The 18129-nt window shown below is 62.1% G+C and overlaps 4 protein-coding genes across 12 annotated transcripts in view; 2 read left to right on the forward strand and 2 right to left on the reverse strand.

The window, feature by feature from the left end:
• The window catches only part of TSC22D3 (TSC22 domain family member 3), a 430696-nt gene that overhangs the window by 138884 nt on the left and 273683 nt on the right, over window positions 1–18129 (forward strand). The gene's annotated exons all lie outside the window — the stretch shown is intronic.
• ERCC6L (ERCC excision repair 6 like, spindle assembly checkpoint helicase) lies at window positions 7–4489 on the forward strand. Its single transcript, XM_075763805.1, has 2 exons — window positions 7–373; window positions 512–4489. Exons 1-2 carry the CDS (start codon window positions 327–329, stop codon window positions 4353–4355), a joined length of 3891 nt encoding a protein of 1296 aa, XP_075619920.1. The 5' UTR covers window positions 7–326; the 3' UTR covers window positions 4356–4489.
• Window positions 6900–8139, reverse strand: PIN4 (peptidylprolyl cis/trans isomerase, NIMA-interacting 4). Its single transcript, XM_075763822.1, has 4 exons — window positions 8004–8139; window positions 7848–7912; window positions 7590–7709; window positions 6900–7075 (listed from the first exon to the last, which is right to left on the reverse strand). The coding sequence occupies exons 1-4, from the start codon at window positions 8041–8043 to the stop codon at window positions 6917–6919; spliced, it is 384 nt and encodes a 127-aa protein (XP_075619937.1). The 5' UTR covers window positions 8044–8139; the 3' UTR covers window positions 6900–6916.
• NHSL2 (NHS like 2) overlaps window positions 10846–18129 on the reverse strand; it is a 32724-nt gene continuing 25440 nt past the window's right edge. For 6 of the 9 annotated variants that reach the window (XM_075763806.1, XM_075763815.1, XM_075763809.1 and 3 more), the window contains exons 3-8: window positions 17199–17335; window positions 16844–17048; window positions 15738–15869; window positions 12252–14453; window positions 12014–12146; window positions 10846–11556 (exon numbers count right to left, since the gene is read on the reverse strand). In XM_075763806.1, coding sequence (XP_075619921.1) covers window positions 11244–11556; window positions 12014–12146; window positions 12252–14453; window positions 15738–15869; window positions 16844–17048; window positions 17199–17335 — 3122 coding nt within the window. In that variant the 3' untranslated portion in view covers window positions 10846–11243. The remainder of the gene's footprint in view (window positions 11557–12013; window positions 12147–12251; window positions 14454–15737; window positions 15870–16843; window positions 17049–17198; window positions 17336–18129) is intronic. The other 3 variants (XM_075763808.1, XM_075763812.1, XM_075763807.1) reach the window with 2 other exon arrangements.

Below are 18129 nucleotides of genomic sequence, written 5' to 3' on the forward strand. Positions count from 1 at the left end.
TACGGCGGGGTCCTCGCGAGGACGTGGGGCACTGCGAACCTGGTTGTGGGCCCGCCGGGCTCCGGACAGGCTCCCCCCCGGGGCGCAGCGGCCCCGGGGTGCTCGTACCTCGTCTCCCGCCCGCGGTGGCCCCTCGTGTCCCCCCGGCGCCCCGGAGATAGCACGGGCGGGGCGGGGCGGGGCGGCCATTAGCAGCGGCGCGGCCCCGCCTCCCCGGCGCTGATTGGCTCCGCGCCCCGTTCATTTGCATGTCCCGGCGGCAGCGCGGGGCAGGACGGGAAGGGCTGGCGTTTGAAGTGTGAGGCGGCAGCCGGAGCGCGGGCGTCATGGCGGCCCCGGGGCTGGCGGCCGAGCAGGAGCAGCGGTACCGGGGGTAAGCGGGCGGGGCGGCGTGGTGGAGGGCTGAGGGGGCCGGGCTGGGGTGGGGGGTCGGTGGGCCCCGGGGTGGCGGTACGGGCAGCCCCGTGTGTGGGCAGCCTCGGTGAAGTCGGTGGCCCGGTGGCTCTTGCAGGCTGGTGAGCGGAGCGAAGGCGGCGGCAGGCGGCGGGGACCTGGAGGAGGCGCTGCGACTGTTCAGGCTGGCGGCCGCCATCCGCCCCAGCGAGAAGCTGCGAGGCCGCATGCAGCGGGTGGAGGAGGCGCTGGCGGCGGTGGGGCAGGAGGAGGAGGAGGAGGAGGAGGAAGGCTTCGTGGATGTGTGTGGCAGCGGCCTGCTGATCTACGGGGAGATGCACGAGAAGCTCTTCCAGCACCAGCGGGAAGGCGTTGCCTTCCTGTACCGGCTGCACCGGGAGGGCAGGCCCGGCGGCATCCTGGCCGACGACATGGGGCTGGGCAAGACCATCCAGGTCATCGCCTTCCTCTCGGGCATGTTCGACGCCGAGCTCATCCGGCACGTCCTGCTCATCATGCCCACCACGCTGGTCAGCAGCTGGCTGGCGGAGTTTGCTCGCTGGACCCCCGGCCTGCGCGTCAAGGAGTTCCACGGCACCAGCAAGACGGAGCGCACCAGGAACCTGGAGAGGGTCCAGAGGAAGAACGGCATCGTCATCACGAGCTACCAGATGCTCATTAACAACTGGAAGCAGCTTGCCAGCAGTCACGAGCAGGAGTTTGTCTGGGACTATGTCATTCTTGATGAAGCGCATAAAATCAAGTGCCCGTCTAACAAAACGACCAAGTGCGTATATGCGATTCCTGCAAAGCATCGCCTCCTCCTCACCGGCACCCCGGTGCAGAACAACCTGCGGGAAATGTGGTCTTTATTTGACTTTGCATGCCAAGGCTCTCTCTTGGGAACAGCCAAAACTTTTAGAATGGAATATGAGAACCCTATTACTCGGGCGAGGGAGAAGGATGCGACTCTAGGCGAGAAAGCGCTGGGGCTAAAGATATCTGAGAATCTAATGACAATTATAAAGCCGTATTTCCTCAGGAGAACCAAAGAAGATATCAAAAACAATGGTGCTGACAAACCAGATGCTCCTTTTCCTGAGGATCCAAGTGAGAACAGCGCTCCTGTCATGCCATCTCTCACTAGGAAAAATGACTTTGTTGTGTGGGTGTACTTGGCACCAGTGCAGGAAGAAATCTACCGGAACTTTCTCTCTCTAGATCATGTGAAAGAAGTGCTGATGACGACCCGATCGCCCTTGGCTGAGCTGACTGTCTTGAAGAAGCTATGTGACCACCCCAGGCTTCTGTCCACAAGAGCGTGTATCCAGCTGGGCTTGGAAGAGGAGGAGTACTCTGAGCAGGATCACAGGAGTGAAGCAGGTATGCTTTCAGGCGCTAACAAAATAGATCATCTCTCTGATGAGACTGTGATTCAGGAGTCTGGGAAAATGCTGTTCCTTGTAGGACTTCTAGAAAGACTGCGAGAAGAGGGACACCGAACCCTGGTATTCTCGCAGTCGAGGAAGATGCTGGATATCATAGAGCATGTCTTGTCTCGCAGACAATTCAAGATCATGCGTATCGACGGAACGGTAACCCACCTAACGGAACGGGAGAAGCGCATTAATGCCTTCCAGAGTAACAAGGACTACTCCGTCTTCTTGCTCACTACGCAAGTTGGTGGCGTTGGTATAACCTTAACCGCAGCCAGCCGAGTGGTGATCTTTGATCCCAGCTGGAATCCAGCTACAGATGCTCAGGCTGTAGACAGAGCTTATAGGATCGGGCAAAAAGAGAACGTTGTAATTTATAGACTGATTACCTGCGGTACAGTAGAAGAGAAAATATACAGGCGACAAGTATTTAAGGATTCACTAATAAGACAGACTACTGGTGACAAAAAGAACCCATTTAGGTATTTCTCCAAACAGGAACTAAGGGAGCTTTTCACATTAGAAGATACTCGAACATCTGCAACCCAGATCCAGCTGCAGTCTCTGCATGCCACCCAAAGAAAGACTGACCTGCAGCTGGATGAGCACATTGCTTATTTGCACTCTTTAGAAATGTTTGGCATTTCTGATCATGACTTGATATACACGAGGGAAATAGCTCACGAGGAGCAGGTTGAGAGTGAAGAAGCCCATCAGTACATTCAACGGAGGGTACAGAAAGCCCACGAGCTAGTTCAGTTAGAGTCTCAGCTTAGAGACCAGAGGATGGAGGGGATCAGAAATGCTTGTGAAGAGGTCTGGCAAAGACCACCAGAAGGAGTTTCCCAGCCAAAGAAGTTGTCTCCAGGGTTGAAGAACATAAATGACTTTGTTTTACCACCAGTAGCTGATAAACATGAAAGTGACAAAGTTATTGATCTTACAGAGGACAAGGAGGTCCAGGTTCTCGATGTCAGCTCCAAAATGACAAGTCTGACTGTTGATGACTTGGATGAAGAGAAACCGGCACAAGATGTGTCCAGTATGGATACAGAGCTGCTTAACACCAGCAAGACAGCGAAACAATCTGATACACAAGAATCTGAGCAAAATCTTGAATTGAGCATTATACCATCATCACCTGGACTTCATCCACTGGATAAAGAGAGTCAGAGTCTTGAACAGAAACAGTGTTCCCATGTAAGTTCAGATAGTTTGACTGAGGCAGGGAATGGCCTGTCTGGGCATCGTCAGCATTCCTCTAATGAGTCTGGTATGGCTGACGATCCCAAAAGGTCAAGAGATGCAGAAATGCCAGATCATGTACTTGACCCACATGCTGCCTTGGGGACAGACAAGAGTGATGTTCCTGAGCTAGCTTTGGCTGCTGCAGTCCCACACTTGTCGAACTTTACACCAGAATTCCACGCTGGGCTCCAGAAGTCTCGTGTGTTGGAAGCCAGCTTTGAGGATATGTCTGCGTCTTCTCTCCCGGATCAAGTTGACTTTAATCTGGTCTTGGAAGACTCTGAAGATGGGTGGCAAGATGCCTCAGAGAGGGGAAGATCACTGGAGCACCCAGAAAAGGATGGCTTCCAACTAAAAGCAGAAAGTTTTTGTAATTCTCCAACAAAAAAATCTCCAACAAAAACTTGGCTAAGTGAGAACAGTAACTGTGGAAAACCCTGTCACGCAGCTGAAGAAGAGCCAAATAACTCCCTGAGAGAGAGCGAAGCATCAGAGGAAAGCAGTGGTGCCTTTACTTTTGGTAGAAAGAAATGCTTAAGAAGAATTGTTTCAGACAGTGAGGACGAAAACCATTCCATCATGATCTTGGAGGAAAACGAGTCTGACAAAAGGCCCTCTCCCTTGAACAGCCCTCTGCATCGATTTCTGGAAGGAACTAGTACATCCACTCCTAAATGTGACAGAGGTGTAGCAAAAAACATCTTTTCTCCCCAACTAACTAACAGTGGTAACAGGTCTACTGCTTCCAGGCGATCTCTAATCAACAAGGTGGTAGATGAGGTTGAGGATATTGGAGAAATCATGGGAGCCACTGATGAAGAAGATGACGACGACAGTGATGAGGAGCAAGACGACCTTGTGGAAGAAGAAGCTGAAGAGTGTAGTGGGGAATCTGCTGAGCCTGAAGAAGAACCTGCTGGAGAAACACTTGATACAGCTGAAGAATCCTTCCATCTAGACAGCATGGCCTCGGAGCAGTCTGAAGCAGATGAGACAGAGTCATCTCAGGAGGAGTCCACTGGTGATGCTGAGCTTCAGTCGGGTGAGCAGATAGACTACTTCACCCAGGAAAGCATCTCCAAAGAAGAGGTTAGTCAGAGTTCCTCTCCTGCTGTAGGTGATTACAATACCTTGGTAGACAGTGGGAAGAAACTTAAGGATGATGGGAAGCTGCAGGAGGCATTGAACTGTTTCCTGCAAGCTCTTGACATAAAAAGTGGAGATCCTGAAGTTATGCTTATGACTCTAAACTTGTATAGACAGCTAGCCCAGAAATGAAATATGTATACCTTTATTAAGTACAGTCTTTCTTTCTTGTTAAATGTTTGTCTGAACTACATCACTGATTTTTGAACTAGCTGATGGCTGCAATATACACTTCTTTCATGGTGACCGAAAAAATTCAGCATCTCCTCCTGCATGAGGAAACAGCCTAAGAACCTAGTTGTTAGGTGTTGGGTGCTGGGGAAGGGACTTCACTGTGGACTCAGTCCACAAAGATGAAAACAGTTCATGTTCTTGTCTGATTATTTAATAAAAAGTTGTCTTTGTGTCTAAACCCCTCTTTAAGCTTAACAGCCCTGGGTTCATCTTTCTGCCCTTCATATTCTGTTGCTGCCTGTCTCTGGGGGAGGTGCTGAGGGTGGTCCTGGGGCAGCTGCATGCAGTCCAACCTCAAGCTGCTGTAGTTCCGCCCTCCTTGACTTGAAACAAGCCCATCTGTCTGCCTGAAGGTCACCCACCATTTGGGTGAGCTGGATGCTTGGTGCAAAGGAGAGAACAGAACTACTGCAGCCTGGTTTTTAGTTGGTCTGAGAATGTATTTGCTGGGGCGGGGGGGGGAAACAAGTTGGTTGCTGCTGTAACTCCTCAGAGCAACGGAGGCCAGCACACCATCTGCCTGGTGCAGGTCTAATGCCAAAACCCTTCTGCTCAAATCCCTGCCAGAGGGCGGTTGCTGTGGAAGGGGGATGGAGGTGGGAGGCTGCAGGAGGACCGGAATAGCAATTGGATCTTTGCTGCAAGGTGCTGAACACCTCGCACTGCTTGCCAGTGCTGGAGGAGTCCAGGACCCGCATCTCTACTTCCCTCCCAGTAGTACAGTCAAAGCTTGCTCTTGCACAAGGGCAGCAGGAGGGGCAAACACTGGGTTTAAGTTTTGAGCTGCTTTTCTTTTGGTAAGAAGTCCTCTAACTCTCTTCCCACATACAGTGCAGCTGCAGTAGATTGAATATTTCTCTCTGGTACCATAGGCACAATGAAGCTATGACACGGGTTTGCAGTTAGAACTGTGCAAGCTTAAAATCAGAAGACCCTTGTTCTGGCTTTAACAATGCTCTGCTTATCTGACTTGCCCCTCTGCCACCACCCTGAGATAAACTTGGCCTGGGTGTGCTCATCGCTATGGCCATCTTCTGTATGGGCTTTCCTTGTGACAACATGGCCATGAATTCAGTGAATTCTGTATCACAGTGGGAGAGCAAGGGACACTTTCACACCTTGCTCAGTTTTGTGGTTTTTAGAGAAGAAACTGGTCTGCTGAATTTGAATCCTTTGTACTAGGAGACATGACAAACACAAACAACGATCCTGCTGGTAGAGGAGATGTGCCAACATGCTTTTGCTAATAGGTAGAACAAAGCTCTGGTAGCCTGGAAACAAGTAGTTTATTAATAGAGCATCCCTCAAATGAGGCCACATCTGCTCTTGTACTGTCAAAAGGCCTGTCTGCCTTTCATAACAAAATATCAACAAGCTAGAGCTTTGTGATCATTCGTCGGCCCGTCTGAGCTTTCCATTTTCTTAACAAAACAAACACCCCAAAAAAGACCTGCCCTGGTTTTGGTCTCACCTCTTCCTTGTACGTGATCTTGGGAAAGGCCTTTGTTCTCTTTGATGTTTTCTGAGCCCTCTGACGCTGCAGGATGCTCACCTGCAAACAAAGCCCGTGTCTGTTGCTGTAGAGGAGTCTGGTTTTAGCGCTTTCAGCAGGAAGGGGATTGCTGCACTGGGATATTTATTGCTAAGAGGCAGGAGATGTACTGGGCTGCCTCATTCGCATCAATTCTCCTGTCCTTCAGGTAGCTTTACCAGAAGGGTGAGGCACAGCCTGCTAGGCTGAGACGCATACTGCACACCCAGCAGTAGGGGACGCAGGAAGCAACAAGCAAGCCGTTAGTGGCTTTTCTCTCATTTGAGTCCAAGTTACACAATTTCTTCCCCCAGCTTCGAGTGGATCAGGTGCAGCTTTAGGGGTGGATAACTGTATTCAGGACTCCCCCTTCCCCCGCACCACTCCAGCCCCGGCCTGACCCACGCTGCTGCTGGGTGACCGCAAGAACAAGCTGCCTGCCCGGGGCAGTGACCACTAGCTCTGGCTGCAGTGTCACCCATCGTCCCAGTCTGAGCTCTGGAGCAGAAACTGCAGCACAGGAGCTGTCTGCATCCTCACTGGCAAGGGTGGGGATAAAAATCAAGTCCCTGGGGAACCCCTCTTTCACCTTCAGGATCATTTACATTTGCGGATAAAAGCCTGAGCACCTTATTCAGGTGGGCAGATCATCATCTCCACAATGGGAAAAGCAAGAAGCTGGCCTGCCAGACAAAGCAGACTTCAACAACTGTGAAAAGCTCTTATTTCACCTCTTCCAGGGAATGCTTTACCTCTCTAGGCAGGGCCCTGCTCTCTGCCAGCTGTAATCTGTGCGTCCTGCCACGACAGCACGGACGGATGGCTGCCTCCAAGCATGCTGCTGGTTATGACCGACTTGCTCCAGGGTTGAGGGGTCTGGGAAGCTCTCAGGATTCAATCAGTCAACAAGGTAATGGTCACTCATATTTTATTTTCTGCCTTCCACCATGATAATGTGGTACCCGAACTTTGTTTTGACAGGAGGGTCTGTATACACTGGCTTGTCCATGCTGCTCACGGGCAAGGCGAACGCTGCTTCCTGGAAAGGTCCCACCATGGAGCCTCTGGTCATCCAGCCCAAGTCTCCCTGGAAAAAGGGGCCGTCAGGGTTAAGCTTTGAGAATCTCACTGCAACAGCAGCTTTGTCAGCGGGGAGGGCGGGTGATGTGGCCATGGGACAAGAAACCTGTCCCGGCAGCATCTGTCTTGACAGTGCGCACCAGCGCAAGGGAGGACAGCACAGAGAAGAGCTCCTCGCACGGGGCGGCCCCTCAGCAAGCACTGGCTGGCTAACGCCACAGCACGTTCGGGCTCTGCCCTCCCCAAGCCTGCTGTCGCAGGGTTTGTGTGCCTCGGCTCTGCTGCAAGTATTTACAGCTGAGCTACCGCACCTGCCTGTGCCTTTGCTGAACAGGTAAGGCTGGCCCGACCGGTGTTTGCCCACCCCACTGGGGACGCCGGGGGTGCCAAGCTCGAAGCTATTGAAACAAGCTTTCTGAAGGCACCCGGGAAGGGCTTCCCAACAGCAGTCTCCTCCAGGCGATGGCCGGCAGCAGCCCAGGTTCCCCCGAACCCCTACCGAGAACGGGCGCAGCACGTACCCCTTGCCTGGCTTTGTCCTCGCTGTACTGCGAGGCGACTTCGCTGAAGCGCTGCCCGGACTTCAGCTTCTCCATGGCCTCCATGGCTTTGCCGTGCTTTTCGCACAGGATGTGCCGAACCTGGGAGGGGGGGAGCGAAGCGGGGCCGTGGCAGGCGGGCCAAGCCGAGCCGAGCCGGCCGCTGGCCGTCCGTGTGCCGGGGCAGGACCGGGGAGACACAACCCCCCCCCCGCGGCCCCGCCGCCCCCCCGGGCTCACCTTCACGGCGCTGCCGCCTCCCTTCGGGCCCTGGGCTTTGCTCTCGCCGCTGCCGCCGTCACCGCCTGTGAACGCAGCGCCCTGAGACCGGCCCGGCCCTCACCGACCCCAGGCCGCCCCAGCCCCGCCGCCCCCGGTGCCGCCGGCCCCGCTCACCCTTGCCCGCCTTGCCGCCGCCTTTCCCTTTGGGAGCCATCTTGCCGCCGTCAGGACGCGCCGAGGCCCCCGGGCTGCCCACAGCGCGCCGGGCTGGAGCTGCCCCTGCCCCGCCCGCGCCCCTCCGCCCGGCGCCCGCCCGGCCACCCCAGCCCCGCCCCGCGGCCGCAGGCCCCCGCGCCGGGCCCGGTACCGGCTGTGCTGGAGGGTCCGTGCGGCCTGGGCCCCGTGACGGCCCGGGCTCTGCCGGGAGACCGGTCCTCTGCGCTGGGCTCGGCACCCACGGCTGCCCCCGGCACCCCCCCCACCTGCCCCCAGCACCCCAAGTCTGTCCCTGGCCCCCCGGGCCGCCCCCGGCACCCCCGTCCCCGGGCTGTCCCCCACGCCGCCGTGTCCCTGCGCTCACCCAGGGCCCGTGGGCACACGGCGGGCGGGGCTGCGTGGGCCCTGCGCTTGCACCCGGGGGTGTCGGGGTGCTCCTCCCCCCCCCCCCAGCCCCCCAACCCCCTTCCCGGGGGCTCCGGGCCCCCTCGGCAGCCGCAAGAACCAGGACGCAGAGGCAGCCGTCAGCAGGGAGCAGTTTACCAAGCTGGCGAGGTTAAAAAGTACAACATTCAACGTACGCACCGTGGCGGGCCGCCCCCGCCCCGCGGGACCGGGGCACGCCGCCGCCGGCCGGGCTCTCCGGGGGCCCGTGAGCCGCTTTTCCCAAGGGAAGCAGCCGCAGAAACGGTTCTGCAGCCGGGGACGAGCTCGCAGCCCGGGGCTGGCCGGCTCCGCCGGGAAGAGCCCGTCCCTCCGGCCAGGGAAACGGGGGGGCTCCGTGCCACGGCCCGACCCCCGGCTCAGCAGCCGGGATTCACACCGGGTGGCCCAGACGCTTCTTTCCCGGTAGCGGACGGCCGCTGTCGCTGCCAGCCGTGCTGGGTTTTTGCAGGGGTGCCCCCCCTCCCCGTGCTCGCCCCCCGGCCCCCGCCCCCGCCGGTTTCCTGAGCAGTCATGTGCAAAACGTCCCCGTCCCCAGAGCATCCCTCCCCCGTCCCCAGGGCCCCCTCCCCGCCGGGCCGGGAGCAGCGGCAGGGTGGGTGCTGTGGGATGGAGACGAAGCACGGAAATCTGTTAGAGCTTTTTGCTTTTTTTCTTTTCTTTTTTTTTTTTTTTTTTTCCTGAGTTTCTCAGCCTGGATCTTAATTGCAGGCTTAAATCTGCAGCCCCGGGAGAGGGAAGGGAGCAATGTGCAAGTGACGGGAGGGAGGGGAGCGGGAACCAACCGCAAGGAGAGCAGAGCCACTTTTAGGGTCAAATCCGGCACGGGCTGGTGGACGGGGAGGTGTTCGCAGAGGGCTGTGCTCCCGGGGACCAGGTGCCGTGCAGAGCTCCCGGTGTGGGGGGCAGAGACCCCCCAGAGCAGCCCCGGCCCCTCAGAGGGGCAGCTGCCGTGCTGCCACGGTGCCTCCCTTTCCCCCCCGTGCCAGACCCAGCCGCATCGCTCCCCCCACGCGCAGGAGGGCCGGGGCACGCCGGAGCTTGCAGAACGATATCAAGAAATAAAGCAGAAATTTTCCTGAACACCCTGTTTCTGTCAGCCGCAGCCTGGCCCTCTCTTGCTGCGGGCGTGCAGCCACGCTCACGCTCTGAGCTGGGGCTGGCGTTTCCTCGCAGTCCTGCCCTCCCGAGCTCTGCCCCGGCAGCTCTCCCTGCCCGCTGCCCCTCACCGTGGCCTCTGTCACTGACCGCAGGGGCTCCCATGCTGGAGCTGAGATCAGCAGCAGCAGCTGGGGCTGAGGGGGACGAATCCCACCCTGGGCCTTCCGCTGCGCCCCGGGCAGGGGCTGGCAGCCCAGCCGGGGATGGGCCGTTGGCAGGGCTGGGCGACGCGGCCGTGCCAGCACGGCATCCCCCTGCACCGCTGCGGCACGTGCCGCCTCCTCGCAGCACCCACGCGGGCAGCCCCACGGGTGGGCACGCACCGCGCGGGGTCCATCGCACGCCTCGGCAGCGCGTCCTGACCCACGGGACACTCAGGGGAACGCAGCGTGGGTGGCTGGGGACCCGCGTGCGCCAGGCGGCAGTGCCAACGGCACTCTCCGGCCAGCAGCGCGGTGCAGCCCCTGCCTTGCCAATGACGCTGGTGCCTGCTTGGCCTCGTGCAGCTCCCCTGCAGCCAGTGGGCACGGGAATAGTGGTGGGTAACCCCAGGGACCCCAGGAGACACCTGGGAGGGGGCCGAGGTGACGTCTGGCTGGGTTTGGCCAGAAGCTCGGCAGCAGCCCAGGACCTCCAGCAGCCGACGCGGCAGACGTTTGCAGGAGACGCTGTCGCAGGGTTCTTCGGCGTGATGCAAGAGGCAGAGCTGGGGAAGGGCTTCCCTGGGCAGCGCTGGCCTGCCGCAGCACCTCCGTCCCGCGGCGGCAGGGCCGCCCGCACCCCGCGTCACCCCGCGTCGACAGCCTGGTGCAGGACCCGCTGTGGTGCGGCCGGCGGGGCGAGGCTCCCCGAGGCTGGTGGCGGAGGCGACCCTGGGGTTTGCTTTTGGACTGAGAGCGGAGGAGCTCTGAAATGCAGCATTTTGGGGGCTCTCGAGGGGCTGGGTTTTGGCTTGAGGTTGTCATGCTGGCTGTGGATGCCGGGGTGCCTGTTCCCCGTGCGGCGGGGAGGATACTCAGGACGACAAGGGGGAACCGCTTGTGGCTCTTCCAAAACAACCTCAATTCCAGCCGGCCCCCTTACATCTTCCCAAAGTACATCTCCGTGTATCCAACCAAACGCAAACCCGGGATCTTTGCCTGGGAAACTCAAGGTACAATGTCAAATGACAGAGAATAAAACATCATCACGACTGTGCATTAGAAAAGCCATTTAAAGTACCACATGCCGAAGTGACCACACAGTTTCAAGCTAGCTTCGCTGCGGGCGCTGAGCAACGCCGGGGGCTGCAGTCCCGCTCTGCTTCCCAAGCAGGCGCCTTCGGTCCCGGGAGCCGGCTCAGCCAGGGATGATCCCAGCTGCGGTGCCGCCTCTTCCCTCCTGGAAAGGGCCCTCCGGCTCCGCCGAAGACACAGGGGCTTGGGCTCCAAACGCTGCCTCTCCGCTGGCGGCTCTCCAGGGAAGAAACAAAAGCAGAAGAAAACCCCCGGCAGGCCGTATGGACTCACCCGGGCAGGCAGGACACCCCTTCTGCAGCAACACTCCCTCTGCAGCCATCTCCAGCCCTTCATGGCCAGAAGGGACCACGCAAGGTTAGGGCTGGCTTTTGGGGCTGTTTGCACCGTCTAGCTCGGGCGCAAACTCTGTCATGACCCTCCGAGCCAACGGGTTTGTGGTCTTGAGCAGTTCGGCAGCAGATGGCCGGGTACCGGGGCTTGTTTTGCTGCTCTTCTTCTGGAGCAGGGCTTTAAAGTCTTCGTTCCTGCTGGAAGACTTCCCGGTGCTGCCCGCTGCTGCCGGGGACTCGCCGGTCGGGGAGCCCGAAGTCTTTACGGGTGAGTGGGAGTTGGGCCGGCTGCCAAAGGTGTCACCAGGCTCCTTCCGCCCCAAGACCTTCCTCTTCGACCTAGGCACCAAAGAGACGTGCGATGGGAGCAGCCCCGGGTGGAAGCTGCCGCCGCTCTGGATGGGGCAAGGTCCTACAGCAGGGACCACGACGTCTGCCCGGCCGTGGCTGCGCCTGGTCCGCTGGGGCAAGAAGACAACCCGTGCACGGCAGGCGATGCACATAGCTGCTGGCAAACGCTCTCCTGGCAGCTAGGTCCAACTTGCCCCAAGGCCGATGGAGCAGCGGACTGCCCCCTCCCCAAGCTGGTGACCCGGCCTGGCCGCAGGCTCAGGGTGCTAAACTCCGAAGCGCTTGAGGAAGCAACAGCCGGGTCGTCCCCAGGTGTGAGCATCGGCCCCGGCGTGGAAAATTTAAGGCGTCGTGGTGGGGGACACACTGCGCCCGGCCCTGGGACCGTGGCAGGATGGAGCAGGTGGGGGGGCTGTGCCCACCCAGCGCCACGCACCAGCCCTACCTGTGGATCACGGTGAAGAGATCCTCCGTGGTGCGGGACGTCACGAACACGTCGTCGTCCTCCTCCGCGATGGAGTCAGCCGTCTTGTCGCTGGCAAAGCTCTTCTCCTCCGTGCCGGCCTCCGTTGAGCTGCCTGCGGGCGGGGAGGATAAGGCAGCCGTGAACCGCCCTGCGTGGGCACGGGGGGGACCCCCCATCCCCGGGGTGAAACCCACCACAGGAGCAGGGAGACCCTCACCTTGCTCCGAGGGGGGGTCGCCAGCTTGTGCTGTGCCCAGGGCCTCCGGGGACGGCGGGTCCTCAGCGTCGGGGTTGCAGCACGTGGGGTCGGTGTCCAGCGTGATGATGGGGCTGGGGGTGGGCGCCTGGTCCCCCACGCCGGCTCCCAGCTGCGCCGGGGCCGGGGCAAGCGGCAGGTAGAGCACACTGGGTTTTTTGGGCACCGGCGGCGGCACCTTGGCCTTCCTCCGCTCCCCCTCGCCGGCACCACTCCGCTCTGGCCGCGGCTCGTCCTCCAGGCTGCCCTGCGAGAGCCGCCGGGGTCCTGCCGGGGTCAGGAGCGAGGGGGACTCCCCCGGACCCCTCCTCAGCTCCCCTTTCCGCAGCACCACGAAGCCGTCCTGTGGCAGCCCCTTCTCCTTGGCGGCGGTGCCCGGCGGGGACGTGGGGGACAGGGGTCCCTCCTCCCGCAGAGCCGGGGGCTTGGGCAGGATGCTCGGGGGCCGCTTGGCCAGCGGCGGCTTCTCTGCCACGGGCGGCTTCACCTTCCTCTCCGGCCCCAGGCAGGGACCGCGTGCCGGCTCCTCGGTGTGCTCCGGCCCGTCGGCGTTGTCCTCCGGCTCTGAGCGGCTGACGGAGCGGAGGCGGACGGAGCGCAGGTCAGACTGCGTGACCACTGGCATGATGGGCGTGATGGGGCTGGTCTTCTGGGCCAGCTTGGTGCCGAAGGTGGAGTCGGAGTGGTGCCGGCTGACCTTCGTCTTCCCCTTCAGGGAGATTTTCAGCCCCGAGAGGTCAAGGTGGGTGGGTGGCGTGAGCGGCAGGTCAAAGGACAGCCTGGACTTGGGGCTCCTCTCCATGGGGGACGTGGGGGGCAGCGAGGATTTCCTCTCGGGGACCAGCGGCCTCACCCGCACCTGGTGCGGGGAGTGCCCGAGGATGGCAGAGGTGGGGACAGTGGGCGTCGGGGTTTCCGACTGGCTGGAGTACCCGCTGGATGGGGACATCAGCCCCGTGGGCCTGCCTGGGGAGGAGGTCTTGAGATCTGCCTCGGCGGAGAGCTGGGAGGGCGTCGTGGCCCTGGAGACGGAGGGGGACGCGAGGGACTCGGAGCTGCCCCGTGCCTTGGCGCACTCGATGGCTGTGGTCCCTGTGGCCGTGCTCGAGCTGGAGAGGGACCGGTAGGGATCGCCGGCCTTCCAGTCCACGAGATGCCACTGGTGGGGGGCGGCCGTGCCGTCGGGCTCCCTCCCCGCGCTGCCCTGGGGGTCAGCGTGCACCAGACGGTGGCCCTGGGGCTCCGGCGGGATGCACAGGCTCTTGGGTCGCTGATCCTTGGGCAGCGCCGAGCTGGGCCCCGCAGCCGCATCCTGCCCCTCTTTAATCAGAGAGACGCTGCGCGTGGGCGGCGAGGGCTTCTTCTTCGCCTTCTTGAGGGAGATGCTCTTGGAGCGCCGCCGCCGCTGGCCCTCCTGCTCCAGCCCCAGGGAGACGTTGTCGGTGCTGGTGCTGCCCTCGGAGCTGGCGCTGGGATAGCCCAGGGCGTAGTTGGCACTGCCGCGCCGGCTCTCGGCATACGCGATGTCCACGGAGCAGAGGGAGCCCGAGTCGGTGGGCACCGACAGCGACCGCTCGCGGAACCGGCATCCTGCCCGCTCCACCTCCAGCCGCGCGGGCTCCGCCGCCGGCTCCGGCTCCTCTTGGCTTCCCGGCAAGAAGTTCACCTTGGCTTCTCGGCCCTCACACCTCTGGCCGCCCCCAGAGGTGGGGGGGGACTCGGGCACCATGCCGGAGAAGGATCCAGGCCCGTTGCTGCCCACATGCTCCTCCGTGGCGATGAAGAAGGAGGCGGCGGGCGAGCCTGTGCTGGGCGATGGGCTGGAGCCGCCCGGTGAGGCACAGGCGGGTCCCTTGCCCTGGCCGGTGGCGGGGCCGGGGGGGCTCGTATAGCCCAGGGTGCTCCAGGGCGGGGGGAAGGGGGTGCCCTGCGGCCCGTTGCAGGCGCCGGCGCAGGGGGTGGCCGCGCTGTCCATGGCCGCAGGCGGCTGGCAGCAGCGGGCCCCGAGGTCACTGAAGGTCTTCCTCAGCGGGGCAGAGAGGGGCTGGTGGGGGCTGATCTCCTGGGGTGCCTTTCCCCCACTGGCGGCCTCGGGCACGAAGCTGCAGGAGAGGGACTCGGCGATGGGAGCGTGCGCGCTGAACGTGGGGCCGTTGGCGCTGCCTGCGAGGAGAGACACAGCCCGGGTGAGCATCGTCCCGCTCCGCGCTCTGCCAGCGGGTCGGCGGCACGGTCCTGCCCCACGTGCCATGGGGCCAGGGTGGTCCCACCCCGTGGCCGATCTCTGGGGCTGCATCTCTGCGCAGGCATGAAAGGTTCCCCGGGCAGGCTGGAGGGGACGGGTCGACACCCTCTTACCAGTCCCTGGCCTGTGTTAACCCTCGAGCCTGGGATCTGTCGGCTGGGCTGGGCCATGGACAACCTAGCAGCCACAGCAGGAGTCTCCGCCCATGGGGACGTCAGCCCTATGGCAACCAACGTGCTGCCCCAATGCTGCCCTGGGGGGGGACACAGATGGGGGCCAGGAAGAGCAGAGCAAGGCATCGCCGCCCATGTCGGGGAGGGATGCGATGGCTCACAGTGCCACATCGCCTCAGAACAGCCTGGACGGGGAAGGACGTGGGGACCCTGCTCAGAGCACGCCCAGCAGACCAGGATGCTGGAGGCTGCAGCGGGTTGAGGTCGGACCGTCTCCAAGGGAGGAGCTGTGACAACCTTCCGGAGGTTTGACCGCTGTCACGGGGAAAAACCTTCCTCCTACGCTGTGACAGTTCCCCCTGGCGCAGCTGGTGCCACGGCTTCTCCTCCTCCTGCCCCTGCCTGCCTCTGAGAAGAGCCCGGCTCTCGTTTCTCTACGCCTTCCATAGGTGTTCCATAGGACCGCAGGACAAAGCCCCCGAGCCAGGATGGCTCCTGTCCCCATGGGGTCCAACACCGGTCCGTGGCCGTGCCGGGAGTGCTGCCGGCACCCTCAGCCACGTGAGCACCCTCGGCATGCCGGCACGCCCAGCTCGCTAGCCCCAGCAAAGAGGCGGGCAGGGTGCGTGCCCCACAGCCCTGGCACCCTGCGCATGGGGTCTGCCCGCAGCCGGGGAGCTGCCGGAGCTGAGGCCGGGTGACTAGGAGAAATTCCGGTGGCCTTCCCGCCCTGTAAGCGTGCAGGACCCTGACTTGGGGTGAAGGGGTTGTCCCCGATGCCGTGCCAGCCCCAGGGCCAGCCCAGCATCACCAGTGTGCCCAGCACCTCGGTGTCCCAGGAGGGAGCAGAGCCAGCGCGGTGGCCTTTACCTCCCCGAGGCTGGGGCATCCCCGGGGAGCCTGTCTGTGCCCGGGCTGGCTGCAGCCCCCGGGGTAGCTCTGCCCACCGTCAGGACAGCTCCGGTGGGATACCGGCACTGCCCAGGCGCTGCCGGGGCACGAAAGTGGCTGCGCGGTTCTTGCCGTCACCTTGGTCTCGCAGGGACAGGTTAGGGAATCCGATAATGGTCCGTCTACGCCGCAGGGTGGACTTGGGGTTCATCGCGGTCTCTGTGTTAAACAGGGAGTGACGAGCACTCGCGTGCCTAGCAAAGTGCTGCCCTGTAGCCAAAACAAACAGGCTGTACGCGGCGGTGCCGGGAGGGGCTGCCGGGGCAGGGGCTCAGCCTTCCTCCATCACCGCGTGTTCCCTGGGTGTCCCCCGGCCTGGATGGTGGCTGCAGGCAGGAGCATGGGATGGCACGAGGGTGGTGAGCCATGCGGGGCGAGTCGCACGGGAGATGGAGGCACGGCGGGCGCCGCTGGCCGGTGGGGAGACGGAGATGCTGCAGATGGAGGTGGGATGCACACAAAGCTATGGAGACCGGCCCCGCTCTGCGCAACAGGCTCCGGTCTGTGCCAGCGAGGACGGACCCTGCACCGCCGGGCTTCGTCATTAATGGGGCAGCGGTGCTGAGCCACACTGGGGACATGGACATGAGGAACAGCAGGGCGGGGAGTGGGACCAGCGTGGTCCTGGCATGTCCCTCCATCGCAGAGGGAAAGGGCGGAAAGACATCTTTGGCCCTCCGAAGGTGCACCGTGCTCAGCTGCCGGCCCCAGGCTTCTACGGGGGGGCAGAGGGTGGCACTCGTGACTGCAAGGACCGGGCAGGACCGCGCTGCGGGGAGCTGCAGCCCCGCGAGGATGGACGGATGGACAGACAGACAGGTGAGACAGGCCACATGGAGCGCGGCAAGAGCCAAGGTGACAACGGAACCGGCTGGCTGGGCAGCACGGCAGAGACAGGAGATCAGACGGCAGCGTGGCCGGTGGATCGGACACACAAAGTTGTGGATGGCAGGAGAGATGGCTGGGAATGAGACACCAGCGTGGCCCTGCTGTCCCTTGCTCTGCCCCCAGCACCCGCCCGGCCTGTGGGGACACAGGCTCACGGCCCCAGCCCCCCCTTCCACCGCCCTGCGCCCCCCCGGCAGCCGAACGCTGGGGCGCATCCTTGCCCGCACCCCGCGTCCTCGCCCTGGTGCTGCCTCTCGTGCCTCTCCCCCCGCCGCGGCGCGGGGGTGCTGCCCTACCCGAGACATTGATGGGGACGATGTTGGTTTGGATGGAGCAGGACTGGTGCCACTGCTTCTCCTCCACGGTGGGCAGGGGGAAGGCCCTGGTCCAGGCTGGCTGCTTGTCGGGGCTGGTGGGCAGGCTCAGGGAGGCGTCGGGCGGCCGGGTGCCGAGCACGGTCGTACCAGTGGTTTCCTCTTCGGTTGCTCGCCGGCTCGGGGGCTGCGGTAGGAAAGGCCCGTGACCCACCAAAGGGACAAGGGTGGGACACAAACGGCCCCCCCCAGCCCTGCCCCCCCGACCGGCCGTGCCAACCCGTCTCCCCCGGTGATGCTGGGGCTGTGCCGCCATGCCCCGCCGCCCGGCACTCACCATAAGCACGAACTCGAGGCGCTTGGCAGGCGGGGGTCGGGGCGACGGCTCGGGGGGGGTGTCGGGGGGCAGGTGACCGGCGGCACGGAAGGTCTGCCCGGTGACCCTGCTCTCGGCGTACTGCTCCTCAAACTCCTCTGCAAGAGAAACGGCACCTGGGACCCCGCTCGGCCCCCGGCTGGGTGAAAGCTTTGCCCCCAGGGAACACGAAGGCACGTGCGTCTGTCCCGGCTGGCTGTCCCTGTCCCCGCTCGCTGCCCCTCTGCTCAACACGGGCAGCTCAGGATGTGGCGATGGGAAACCCCAAGGAGGAAGGCCAAGGCTGGGGGGCAGTCGAGGCAGCGCTGGGACCCCGGCAGCCCACCCCGCTCCTCTCAGGGGGCTGCCTGGGGACGCGGTGGGTCCCGGGGGGAAGCAGAGCCCCGCCAGGGAGAGCCAGGAGGGAACTCAGTGTCTCCTCATCCTGTAATTGTTGAGCTAATTAATGCTGGTTGTTATGGCCTGGCGGAAACCAGGTCTGCTCAGGCTGATTTAATGAGATTACACGCGGGCTGCTGATCTAATCGATGCCTGCAAAGCATCCGAGCTGAGGCCATGTGACAGCTTGGTTAAGAAATTGGAAGGAAACAAAATCAACAGCCACGCTGATCCGGTGAGACAGATCGGCGGCTGGGTCTCCGAGGCCCCTGTGGCAGAACCGCGCGGTGGGGCTGGCCGGCGCCCCGGCAGCTGCTCTTGGCCCCCGTTGCTTTGCCGCTTGCAGCAGTGACTTGGGAGCAGAGATCAGGGAGGGGCTGCGGGAGGCTGGGACCCCCCGGGGACCCGACTTCTGCAGCTTGGCGAGGGCCAAGGAGCGGCTCGGACACGTGCACATGGGAGATGACCTCGCCGTTTGCACGGCGGTCCCGTACCCAGGGCAGCACCCGTCCCT

The sequence above is a fragment of the Balearica regulorum genome, chromosome 11 (genome assembly GCF_011004875.1).
Source record: "Balearica regulorum gibbericeps isolate bBalReg1 chromosome 11, bBalReg1.pri, whole genome shotgun sequence".
Classification (NCBI taxonomy): domain Eukaryota; kingdom Metazoa; phylum Chordata; class Aves; order Gruiformes; family Gruidae; genus Balearica; species Balearica regulorum.